At 45.6% G+C, this 12263-nt stretch overlaps 1 protein-coding gene across 8 annotated transcripts in view; it reads right to left on the bottom strand.

Moving 5' to 3' along the window:
- The window catches only part of GRAMD1B (GRAM domain containing 1B), a gene marked incomplete at both ends in the record, with an annotated part of 79989 nt that overhangs the window by 19664 nt on the left and 48062 nt on the right, over positions 1 to 12263 (bottom strand). For 5 of the 8 annotated variants that reach the window (XM_080631522.1, XM_080631521.1, XM_080631523.1 and 2 more), the window contains one exon: positions 4499 to 4709. In XM_080631522.1, coding sequence (XP_080487648.1) covers positions 4499 to 4709 — 211 coding nt within the window. Of the gene's footprint in view, positions 1 to 3012; positions 3034 to 4468; positions 4710 to 12263 lie in introns of those variants that run through there. The other 3 variants (XM_080631519.1, XM_080631526.1, XM_080631520.1) reach the window with 3 other exon arrangements.

Here is a 12263-nt window from a genome sequence, read left to right as displayed (position 1 = left end):
CCACGAAGAACTTGAGGAAAGCAAAATATGGGGTATCTTCCATGAGCCTTTAATTAATATAGCGTTGCCTCTAAATCTTCATAGGTTAATGGTATTGCACATACTGCTATGGAAGATTACAGCTTTACAGTGCTAATAGGAAGCAGTGGATCACACATACAAAGTTCAGCCTGCTAACTTGATGCCAACACAAGTTGCCACCTTTCAGCATTACTGGGAGCAGGATCGCAACTCACTCCTACAACTTCCAGGGGAATGGAAACCTTTTCCAAGTGAATGACATGCCATAGAGCTCTCTAAGTATCCCTAAGTCCATTTTACAATTGGGAAAACAGAGGCACAGAACCAGGGTGAGGGTGGAGCTTGGAACAGATTCCAGAGCCCTTTCTCCTCACCTTCTTCCAAAATCTATGCTATTCACCTCACTTCTAAATCCCTATGCCCATATAACTGAAAGAAATGGATGACATTTATTCCTAAATCCCTCACCCTGGTCCAAAATGACCAGTATTTCATCACCTACTACGTACAGGGGGATTATACCACCCAGTGGCAGGGGTAAATGAGAAGACACAGCCAAACTCTTCTCATAATCACACATTGGAAGGACAAGGAGCAACAGTCATAAGCTGCAGTAAGGGAAATTCTACTTGAGTAGGAGGAAAAAGCCTGTTCAAGAGTGATTAAGCACTGGAGCAAGGGCTCAATGAGGTTAGGAGATCTCCAGTCTTGCAGCTCCGCACAGTGTGGCTGGCCAAGACTTTAGACCAACCTGTTCTAACCACATCAACCCTGCTTTGAAGACAAGAGACCTTCTGAGCAGACCTAAACTGTTCTACAGTCTGCAGGGCTACATCAAAACTCATGTTTTCCCTTAACCTCTTATTTATCCTCAGCGTTCATTATTAGCTATAGACAGTGGGAAAAATCTGAAGGATTTACAAGGGAAAGGAAATCACTTTTAACAGTGAGCAAGAGCAGAAGAGTTAAAAATACACATTTCATTGCTGGCTGTTAGCAAAAAGGGGGGTTTCTTACTAAGTTCAGAAAGCAGCAGTGTTTGCCAGTAAAAGCCTAATGCTGACACAGGCCTGTCGGTGGTTTGGTCCATGCCACATAACGGACACTATGGCAAAGCTCTTCCTCCAGGACAGATTTCCTGGAGATGTCACCCAGTGCTTAAAAACTCCTGGCGAAGCGCTCCCTCTGATGGCAACGCTGCAGCACGACAATTGACACAACAGACAAAAGAGGGCAGGGGACTTCAAGCAGATCTGTCAGCAGTTGTATAAACACAGCATCAAACTCATGGGCTCAAGCTGGTTCATTTCATTAGCGAGACAGGTTGGAAAATGAGACCGTTCTTCTTGCACAAGAAGGGTGGGGAGAGGAGAAGAGGCTGAGAAAGGAGATGTTAACATCTTAGGCTCTCTATTCCTAACCTCACCCTGTGCTAACGATACCATCATCATCTGTGTGGGGAGAATCAAGGGGGGTTATTACATCCGAGATTCCTCCCTTATACCACAGAAAGCCACCTTGGGGAGCACAGAAGAGATTGACACTGCTTTAGGCTCACCTTGCGCACAGACCATGGTAAGCAAGGCAGTAGGCTCTGACACAGGCTTGGGGAGGTGATGCCCAGGATCCCCTTCCCTCTGTGCGTTGTCTTCCTCGCACTGGAACTCCCCTTGAGGTCCACTTCCCTCTTGTTTCTCTAATTCTCTTAAAGCTGTTGGGGTTTTCCTCTCATCCTCACGTGCTGCTCATCACAGTACCACTATGCGTACATTTTACGTATACAGCACTCCCTACCAGTGTTCTTCCCCTCAGTCCCTCTCCTAACAAACTTCTTCATAGCTTAGGCAAAGCCACCTCCAGCTTACCACGACCTGTCCTGACCCACACACCTCTACTCACCAGCAATCCTTTCAGGACTCTTTGCTACTCCAGACCCGCATCTTCCATAGAGCTTCTTTCACACTGTTGTGGTTTACGCTACAGTTACCAAGCACAAGACAATCTGTCTAATAAAAGACATAACAAAGCTTCCAGCAGACACCAGCAATCATGCAAGGTCAGGCTGGATACAAGAGGCACTACGACTAAGGAAAAACAGTAAGCCAGCACTGCAGACTCCACTGCTGAGAACTCGCCTAGAATGAAACCTAAGGCATCAACAGGGGAAAGGCCAAGGCATTGATTCTATGGATTATGAAGCCATCCAAGCCATTCTGGTTTTAACTTGCCTTGTATACATGTGGAAATGCCAACAGCCTGGCACGGTATCCAGTAAGCATCCCATCCGCATTTCTGGTTGGTACACTCTTCTGAGGGTAGCATAGAGATGCGAGATCAATCTCAAATGATCTTATCTCCAATCCAAGCACCCACAGAGGGATCTTCTACTTATTACCTCTGAGAGCGAGCCCATGAATTCTCGCAATTCATTTGGGACAGGTCTGTTCTAACAGGTTTAAGCTGGATTCATTTGAAATCACTGATCTTTAATATTTACATCACCCAGGGAAGCGTGTGAGGGCAGTAAGCTGAGATCACTGGCCACAGAGCTACTATTCATCATAAAAAGCAAGCAAGAAGTTGTGGGGATCAACTCTTGTTTCTGGAAGGCATAAAGTAAGAAGAGAGGAAAGAGAAGGGATTATGGCACTGTCAGCCTACCAAAGCCGGCAGATTTCTCCCTGGCAAAGACAGCAGCTCGCTTCAAGGGGGAGGGAAAGCAAACCTTAAAGGCTAAAATTAGTCAGAAGTAATTGAAGGAATGTGATGAACAGGCCAGTTCTCACACCATGCGAGCAAATATTAATGAGATCCCAGTGATATAAGTGAAACCAGCTTCAGCTACAGGCACGGGGCTGAGCTCTTGCTGACATTCTCACAGCCGCACCAGGAGAATGCCTTACTGGGGTCACCGCTCAGTACCACAGGGAGGGTTTCTGAGTGATGAGACAATTCTACAGTGGGGGACAGGAGAGAAAAAAGAAGGCTTACTTTGGAGAGGCGCTTGTGTGACTTAATCGGAGAGAAAGCATGCAGGAATGAAAAGAGAGAAATTAAGGAAAGAAGAAAAATTACCTCGCAAATCAAGAGAAGGAAAACCCACAAACCCAACAGAAAACATTATATCCCCCTTCCCTTTTATAAAGCCAAGCTTTATAGTCATCACGTTGATATAGCACTCCTGTGGCCTTAAATCACAGCAACTCATTTCTGTAACTCCCCCTCAGTAAGGATGCCATTTCCCGGACAGTGTCCCCCAGCATGGCTATAACCACAGCATCCTGCCTGCCTCCCATCTGCACGGTTCTCCTTTGGGGACACACTGCTGGCACTGTAATGCCTGATGCTGTCATCCGGTCCTGCTGCCCTGGGGGGTGTTTGCAGGTTGCTGAGTGCACAGGAAGCAAGTCTGACCTCAAGGGCAACCTCAGAGCTGACAGGTCTTAAACGATCCATCTTGAGAAAACTCTTTGCCCACTCTTTTCAACTCCCATACTCTCCCCATAGCAGTGAGTGATCAGTTCAGCCCAGTGAACGTGGGCCAGTGAATCCCATTTCCTCTGCTGACAGTGACCACAAAGGGGAGTGGATGAACACTTCTTGTGTGGGATAGTGGATGAAGACTTTTTGTGTCCAGCACTAAATCTGGCAAAGATCTAACAACTCATTTCACATAAGCCATCAGAGTTATACCTGTGACACCATGAAGCTGTTCAGGCTGAAATATTTCACTTGAGAACACTGGAAATACACAAGTAACTATCTTATAATACACCACTCACATGAGGGTTATAATCAAAGGTTATATTTGGCTCCCATGTGTGTTTCAACAGGCCCCATTTGCTCACAGAAAATTGAGTCACCAAACCCTGTTCCTCAGAACAGCAAAGACAAAGCTGTTTCGAATACAGTTCAAAAGACACAGCATCTTTCTAGGGAAAATATCATCTACTCTGGCCAAGACAGTCAGAATACTGCACTGATAGGATATAATGTGCAGCGGATAGGCTAACTGATTCTGTGCAACTTGAGCCTCACCTCAACACTGGGCTCAGGACTGGAGACATGCATGGGCCCTTTTTAGGCTGTCTGCACAGAGGAACCTATATTTGTTCCTGGACCCTTCATGTTCCAGATTATAAAAACAGCTGATTTTCAAGGTCTTTCTCAAAACCACAGAGCCTCCCATAGAAACAGGGTCTCAACTGCAAAATCGTTAGCCTACATAAACTGTTATGGAGCTGCCGTACAAGCCATCAGCAACTCATGGATGCTAAAAGGATGCTAGAGCTGTGCCAAAATCTGACCTATACAAATGGCTCCCAGTTTAGAGAATCTCCAGAAGGATGATGGGGGAAGAAAGAGGAAAGTTAGCTACAAGGAAAAAGGCACAGGACAAAGCCAGTGTACTGCATTAGAGGGTTTAGAGCTGGGGACACATGCACACCTTGCCCAAAGGCATTTGCTCGCTGCTCACCTTGGAGTTCTTAGCCCCGCTGCGGCCTGACTGAGAGGAGCAGCTACGCTGTACACCCTGCTCCGGCGTGGAAGGGGATTTGTCTGACGAGTGGTCCGAGCCTTTCTCCACCATGGCGTCTCCTTGGGAGTCCTGCGGCGTCGGGGACCGGGAGCGTTTGCGCAGGATCGGGGAGCAGGCAGGCGTGCTGCGGTTGGAGTTACTGGCAGTACTACAGAGACAAAGGAAGAAAGAGCAGGGTTAATATCTTCAGCTCAAGCCGAATACAACTGCATCCATCCTTGACGTGGAGCATCACTCACAGGTATCTCCACCAGCACAGCAGACAAATCTGGCTTCCCAAAGCGATGCGCCCAATGCCACACGTAGGACTTATGTCCCCAGTGAAATTAGGCTTTACCAGTGTCTTTACATTTACATTTGCGTTTACATTTACATTTACCAGTGGCAACGGGAACTACAGCGGCTTGCCAGTGTCTTTCTCCACCTACTCTTCAATTCATCTGACCACAGAGAATGAACTCATTCTCTCCTGTCAGCTTTGAGGGTTCAAAAGGAGGATCTGAGCTTAGGAAACCTAAACTTGCTCTCAAAAGCAAAAGAGGTTATCAGTGTGTTCTCAATGGAGTCCACTCTTAATGGAGTCCCACTATGTCCCTCGTTTATTTTATTCCAGCAAGTGTAACTGGACTCAACAGGATGCACAAAAATGGAACCAACCACGTCTCTTAGGAAACACTCCATTAAAGATCATCAAAAACGATGGGGCGCTGAGAGGGGAGTCATGATGACAGACACCACAGTCATGATTTCCTGTATCTAACCATCCTTTCCCACACCAGCTCGAATTGGGCATGGAAATGTTTTGCTGTGACGTAAAAGCTTTCATGATTTAAAGAAAGAGAAGTTGCCCTTTCATACTGGGGAAAAGCAAGACCTGACAGAGGTTCACAGAAGACACGAAACATTTAGGGGAATGGAACTTCAGTAAATGCCCTAACACCTAAACCAGAAAGCCAGTTACATACGTATTTATACAGAACAGGAAAACTCAGATTTCCTCACTGTTCCTTCTCTTTTGATGCCTCTTCTTCCTGCCAGACACTTCAAAATACCACACGCTGCATCCATTTTTCCCTCTGTAACTCATTTCCTTTAACAGCCAAAACTGTTTATGACCAGCCCAAACATCTTTGAGGCCTTCCCTGCTGGTACTGTTCAACTCTGCAACCTGCAGGTCACAGTGGAACCTGGGCTGATCCAAGGAAGAACTTTGTGCTAACTCTGCCATGCTGAGTTGTCACTGTACCCTGTTATCTTCTGAGCATTCAAAAGCAAAGCCACATCTGAGCAAGGCAGAGGAGCAGGCAATAGGAAAAGGGTGAGGGAATTACAGCTGTAAGGGACTGAATTAAAGCAGTGAATACAATTGAACTCTCGAGGGCTATAATTTAAGCCCAATTACATAGAGCAAACCAAAGTTTGCTTCTCACAATGGGATGTACAGTGAGGGAGTTAAAGCGGATTGTTTCCTTTCTGAAAACGTGCCTGAGGTTTCCTTCATTCTCAGATAAAAATCACAGCCACCTCTTACCTCTGAAGATGCCAAAACCATTTTACGCACGTTAGTCAGATAATGTAATGCACTCCTTTATCGGGTTTGGTTTAGTACTGGATGAACAGGTCTCATGAATTACCCTCTCTTTGGTCACTGTCTGTTTTAACACACAAGTGATGATACTTTCCCTAAACAAGCTGCAGACAGAACACTACAAAGTTGCTTATGCAAACATCAACAGGAGCCAATTTCATTGTCATACACACAATAAGCTTACAATTGGTAAGAGAAACGCCAACAGCAAACTGTGTGCCCCTTTTCCTTGGTCAAGACACAGGAATACTGAATGCCAACTCCATGTACAGCACAACTGTAGCAATATTCAAGCATTAATTCCTCCAAATGATACCTGAAACTAAAAACTGAACAAAAGATGATCCCCCCAGAAATACAAGGCAAGAATTTGAAGCCAACGTTCCTGAGTCACGTCCCACTGTGCTACATCTGTTTGAACAGACATACTCGCTTCTCTTCTGTGAAACCCAGGTTTATCATGCACAATCTCCTTCTCATTTTCAGTTCATGTGAGTTCACACTCACAAGTTTCACTCTTGAGTTTCAGCTTCAAGCAGCTCCAACACAGACTAAGTCAAATGGAGCCAAGGTTCTGCTTGCTTTCTGGTTGCAGATATGAAGGAGCACTGAGTTTTTACTGTTTCTAAAGTAAAACACAATATAACCAGTTACTGTACCAGCTGCACCACATGCATGTGAAACTCAGATGAGACCACTAAAAAGTTTGGTAGTCCTATGCAAACTGTAGTCAAATGAGACAAATTCTACCTTCTGTGGACTGCAATAAATACATTAATACTAGCTCCAATACACACTTGCACACAGGCATGGAAGATTCAATCTCAGTTTTTACACTCTGAGCACATACATGCTCCAAACCAGCCTTAGCTTGCCTAGCACAGATGCAGCTATGGAGGCCAATTCAAGCTGTATCATCCACGGTCTTACAGAGCTCCTCAGTCATGATGAATAACCTATGCTGATGCAGCTACACAGGAGCACCATCAGCACTAACTCCCTTAAAGTTGGCATGTATATGTTTGTCCAGGCTCAGTTCACACTGCTGTAGCCGTAGGTTTTGGTGCCAAGCACAATCTCGGGTACTCTCTGGTCTCCCAGCTTCATTTTCCAGTCACTGAGCATCATCTCTGGCGTGCTTTAACAATCTCAATCCATCTGTACATATAGTGTTAGGTATGTACGAATTATCACCTTTGCAGATAGGGAAAAACAGACAGCTTCAAGGGTGCCTTCTTAGGCTTGAGGCAGGAGAGCTGATCAAATTCAGGGCTGAATCCACCTCACCATCTGATGATTGGGCAGCACTGAGTATTTGTTATTACATGGAGGGCTCCATGCGTGTGCACACAATGAGGAATATGAGGCTGGGCACAAACCCCCCCAGCCTGCAGCTCCGTCCCACTCGCCTCCCCCTGCCCTGAGCCCCTAAAACTCCCTGCTCAGTCCTTGAAGTTTGAATCTAACCCAAGGCACAGCCATGACGAACGCTTTCTGCAGTTGCCATAGTGACCACGGCCTGCCATTGAACCGGGAATCAGCGCCTGAAATGCCAAAACGGCTTGACCCACTTTGAAATGAAATAATAGTAATAAATAATGCTTTACAGACCTAATTGACCACAGCGCATTCAGGACCTCCCATACCCCCGCAGCGGAGCCTTTAGTAGATGCAACAGATTAAGTGAGGGACACAACACAAACAAGCCCACCTAAGCAGCAGCCCTTTACTCCTAGGTGGAGTATATAGAGTATACAGGCAGAGCGTGTCTTCTTGGTTTATGTTCATACTGTGCCTAAGAGAAGCAGCTCATCTTATGATTGGAGCTGCGGTAAAAATAACATGAGAAAGTGCGATGCAGAAGGGAAAAGGCCAAATTCTGTTCAGTCACGTGGAGGACAAGCCTCAATATCTGAGCTTTTCTTTGGGTGGTGGAAAAAGGATGAAGACTGGCAATGCACAGACAAGCTACCTGGTTATACCCTACCCTGAACACCCAACAAAGAAAGGATGCAAGGCGAGACAAAGAATACAAACTTCCTCCTCCAGTGGAGTATCTCCTGTAAAGATCTGAACCAGCCAGTGAACAGTGACTTCAGCAAGCAGAAGCTTTTGGGAATGGCTGCGGTCTGTATTCCACAAGCTATGCCTGGGATTCTTACAGCTATAAAGGAACCCTGAGGACTCTGCAATGTTTTAATGGAGAGCTCAGCAAGAAACATGACTTTGAGTCTGTGACATGAATGACATTCAAGCATCCCTGCACTAACATGTAAGCCTGTCCATCCTACCAGACCTGCAATAATCACCCTGCCTGCCACTACAACAGAGCCTGTTCTCCTCTCAGGTAGTAATGCACACAGTAAGAAGACGCACACAGCACATCCATTTGAATCTGCCAGCTGCAGGATGGGAACCAAAATAATCACTACATTGTGAAAAACCAAAGGATTTGTTACAAGGGCAGCTCAAGTGAGCAAGTGGCAGCTTCTGGTACATGATGCTCCCACCTTCATCGTGTTCACCAGCTTCTCAGGCGGCAGAAACACATCGATGACACCATTTCCTGCAGTGTATTTCTAACCCCCTCTGACTTCCTCGATTTGGAAAGCTAGGCAGCAGCCTCCAAGTCTGCCACAGGTCTCAGAAGAACTTAACTTTACAACATAAATGTGCTTCAGTTGCTTGCATCTCCCTGCAGCCGAGAGCACCTACCTGGTAGTAAGCTCTTTAAGGCCCAGAATTGGGGTTACCAACAGCATTGCAAACGTTGGGCTTAATTCTATAACCAGCTGAGCGCTGTATGCCTCCAAAACAGCAAAGAACTTCAGCATATATTGAACTCTGTTTGCCTGAAATCTGTGCAAATAAAGTCAAGCCTGTGCTTACATGCTTTCCTAAACAAGAGTGAAGGAGATCCTCCAGCACAGAACAGGACTCTACTGATAAAGCCTTGTAAAGAGCAGGAAAAACTGCAAGGTCAAGAAGGCACCTCAAGCCTGCACGTAGTCCAAAAGGAGTTAATTCTTCTCAGAAACAGCTAGTAAAGGGGTTCATTAGACGCCTACAAAGATACTTTTCTGTGGTACAGTCTGACATCAGTGGAAAAAGATGAGATTCAGAAACTCATTATGCAGTCTACCAAACAGCAAGCAGATGGTAACAACTTTTGATCATCACCAACCTACACTCACTTCAAATTGATAATCCAAGAATGAAAACCTCCATATACCCTCCAGCAATTCCCTGGGCTTGGCATGGTTCTACAAGCAATAACAAAATGCTATACTTATATTACATCTCCCAGTAAAAAAGACAGAAAAGCAAGCATTACATTAAAAAAGCAGTGATACCTGGAGGGTTGTAGAGTAACTGAGCAGTGTTTCATGGCAATTGCTTTAAAAAGGATAATGGCAATAGCATAATTTCTGCTTGTTATTTAAACAACTGGTTTTTAACAGAAAAGTCCATCCTTGTCAAAGATTTACTGTGATTGTTCTGACGTTTCACAGAATGATGCCCTCTTCCTATGACATTCAATAGCATCTTTACATATTCATGAGGCAAAATTAATGCAATTATTACGCTCAAGGGGATTAGCAAATCACTGCAAGCATTAGGAAGGAATTTGCCTTCTGCCCATATACAGCACTGCAAGGTTGGTCAAATGTATTATTAACAATGTCATTGTCTGTCTCTGAACCATCTGATACTGGTTACCACTAGAGACAGACTATCAACTCTGATGGACAAATAGCCTGATGTCTTACAAAAGCTCCCACCGTGCTGCGTTTGAAACAATGCCTCCACCTCTCCCTTTTTAGCTGGAGCTATTACAAATCCCAATCAAAAGTTGGAAAATGTTGTCAAAATAGAACGAGACAGATCTTAATAATACTGTCCAACAATGCAACAGCCCTAATTTAGGGAGGATCATTAACCTGCAGAGAACCAACACATGTAACAAATCATGCACCAAACCCCTCCATCACCCCCGGATTAATGTAGTTCGGTTTGCTCTGGTGGAAGGCAAACCACATGGAACAAAGCATGATGGATAATACAAAACCTGGGGAGAAATAAAGGGGAAATAATGCAAAAAGAGAATTTCACATCCCTCTGAGGCTGATGGCATGTCTCAGACACAGCTCCAACATGGTCACTCCATCTATGGCTGTACTTCTAAAAAAGGAACAGATACGGGCTTTGTTTCCTCTCCCTCCCACCACAATGCCAATGGCTCCTGTAATTAACAGCAAGAAGGGCAATATCTGATGCTCTCTTGAAAATCTCAGAGCCCAGAATTTGGGATAAAACAGAGCTTGCACGTTCTTGTTTATAATTAAATACAATAATGAAGGACACTCTTAAACCACCCCTGATGTGAAGGAAAGTTTGAAAACTTGGCAGCTCAAAGAATAAAAAGTGAGGTGAAAATAAATCTGAGCATGCTTATTTTAAACCTCATTATCTGCAAAATCCCTTAATGGTTTGGAGATGCATTGTTGCTGTAGTACATCAGTCCATCTGCATTGTTTCCAGGGAGAATAATGCAATATAGCACTAAATAGATAGTGATAAAGATCCATGCTCATTTTGGATGAGGATGTATGTATGATACACCTTCTAGATTACCCCAACAGCAGCAAAAGCACTCTTCCCTTCTGCCTATCTCCTGCTATAAAACATAGCAAGGCTACGAGCATCCCAGGACTTTGGCCACAGCACAGGTAGCATCTCCCTCAACGCATTCCAGCCTTGTGGCAGGGTTTTTTAAAACCACAGATTAAACATCTAATGAAGCCTTACACCACATCTTATCAGCGACAGAGCGGGGGTGGACAGGGATATTGTGTAGCTGGGGAGTAGAAGACAAAGCCAGAGCTGCACAGCTTCCCACTCACTCCTGCTGCTCATCGGCATCAGCTTTCATAAGTTAATGGAAGATGCTGTAATCGCCAAAGCTGGGACCAAATCGATTTCTTTTGTTCATCTCTTGATGCTTCATCCCTTTACCATTGGGAAAAGAACGATGCAACAGTTTCACAGCCCCTTGCCCTGATACCCTCCATGCAATCCCCCCCGATCTGCAGTAACCATACAGTGTTCAGCTGACACCTAAAAACAGAGAGAGTCAAGGGATACTGAGAAGAGTCAGACACCCTCAGTGCTGGAGTCACGCACAGCCCTTTGTCCTGAGGACCCGGTTCAGGCTTGTCCCCATACACAACATATTCTCTCTTGCTTCATCCAGCTTTCTGGTTTTCAGTGGCACAGAGAGTTGGAGGCTTCCCTTGGCGCAATGTTGGGCATCCAAAGTTATTGTGCTGCGGTAAAATACATCTCTTGAGATTCGGCCTGAAGTTTCCTTCCCACTGACCCAAAACCACAAGCTCCATCCTAAATCTACCAGCTTCAAAAGCAGTTCTCCTGCATATGCATGTGATTTAATGAAGCAAGGGAACAGGAATATATCCTCTGTACTGAATCAGTGCTTTCCCTGATAGATAGGACAATGCTAATCACCAGTAATCTGAATAACACCAATTCTTTAGTGAATGGGGGTTCAGCAGATTTTCACCGCCTATTAGCACCCCCCATTTCCTACTGCCAGAAACCAAAGCCACCTGTATAGGCACTGGAGGACAGCCTCAAACAAGGAGCACAAAACAAATCCCACCCCTCCCCATCACTTCAAACACACAAACAGAGCGAGGAATGCAGCGCAGAGGCAAGGCATCACTGTGCATGCTCCGAGCCCTTTTAAGAGCAAGGGAGCACATGGGCAAACAAATACACCATCACCCTGCCGCGGCTCCAGCTGCCCTCCCGTGACGCATCGCCTGTCCTCCCGGCATCAACCCCCTTCTGCCTCCCTCCATAGCCCCAGCTGCTATGAGAGCAGTAACTGCCCCTTTGGGGATGGGGGGGATGGAGGAGACAGCAGGCGTGAACGGAAAAGGAGGAGGGGTGAGGGGAATGGAAGCTGAAAATGCACACAATCAGATTTGCCCATCGGTGGTTTCAAACAATCAAAAAGGCTGCTTTAGCAATTCTACTGTGGGAGAGGTAGGGTGCGTGCACGGGGGAGAACAAGGGGGGAAAAGGAATCAG

The sequence above is a fragment of the Psittacula echo genome (genome assembly GCF_963264785.1).
Source record: "Psittacula echo genome assembly, chromosome: 18".
NCBI lineage: Eukaryota > Metazoa > Chordata > Aves > Psittaciformes > Psittacidae > Psittacula > Psittacula echo.
Note: the sequence above shows the minus strand (reverse complement) of the source record. Positions and strands in the feature narration are given on the sequence as shown.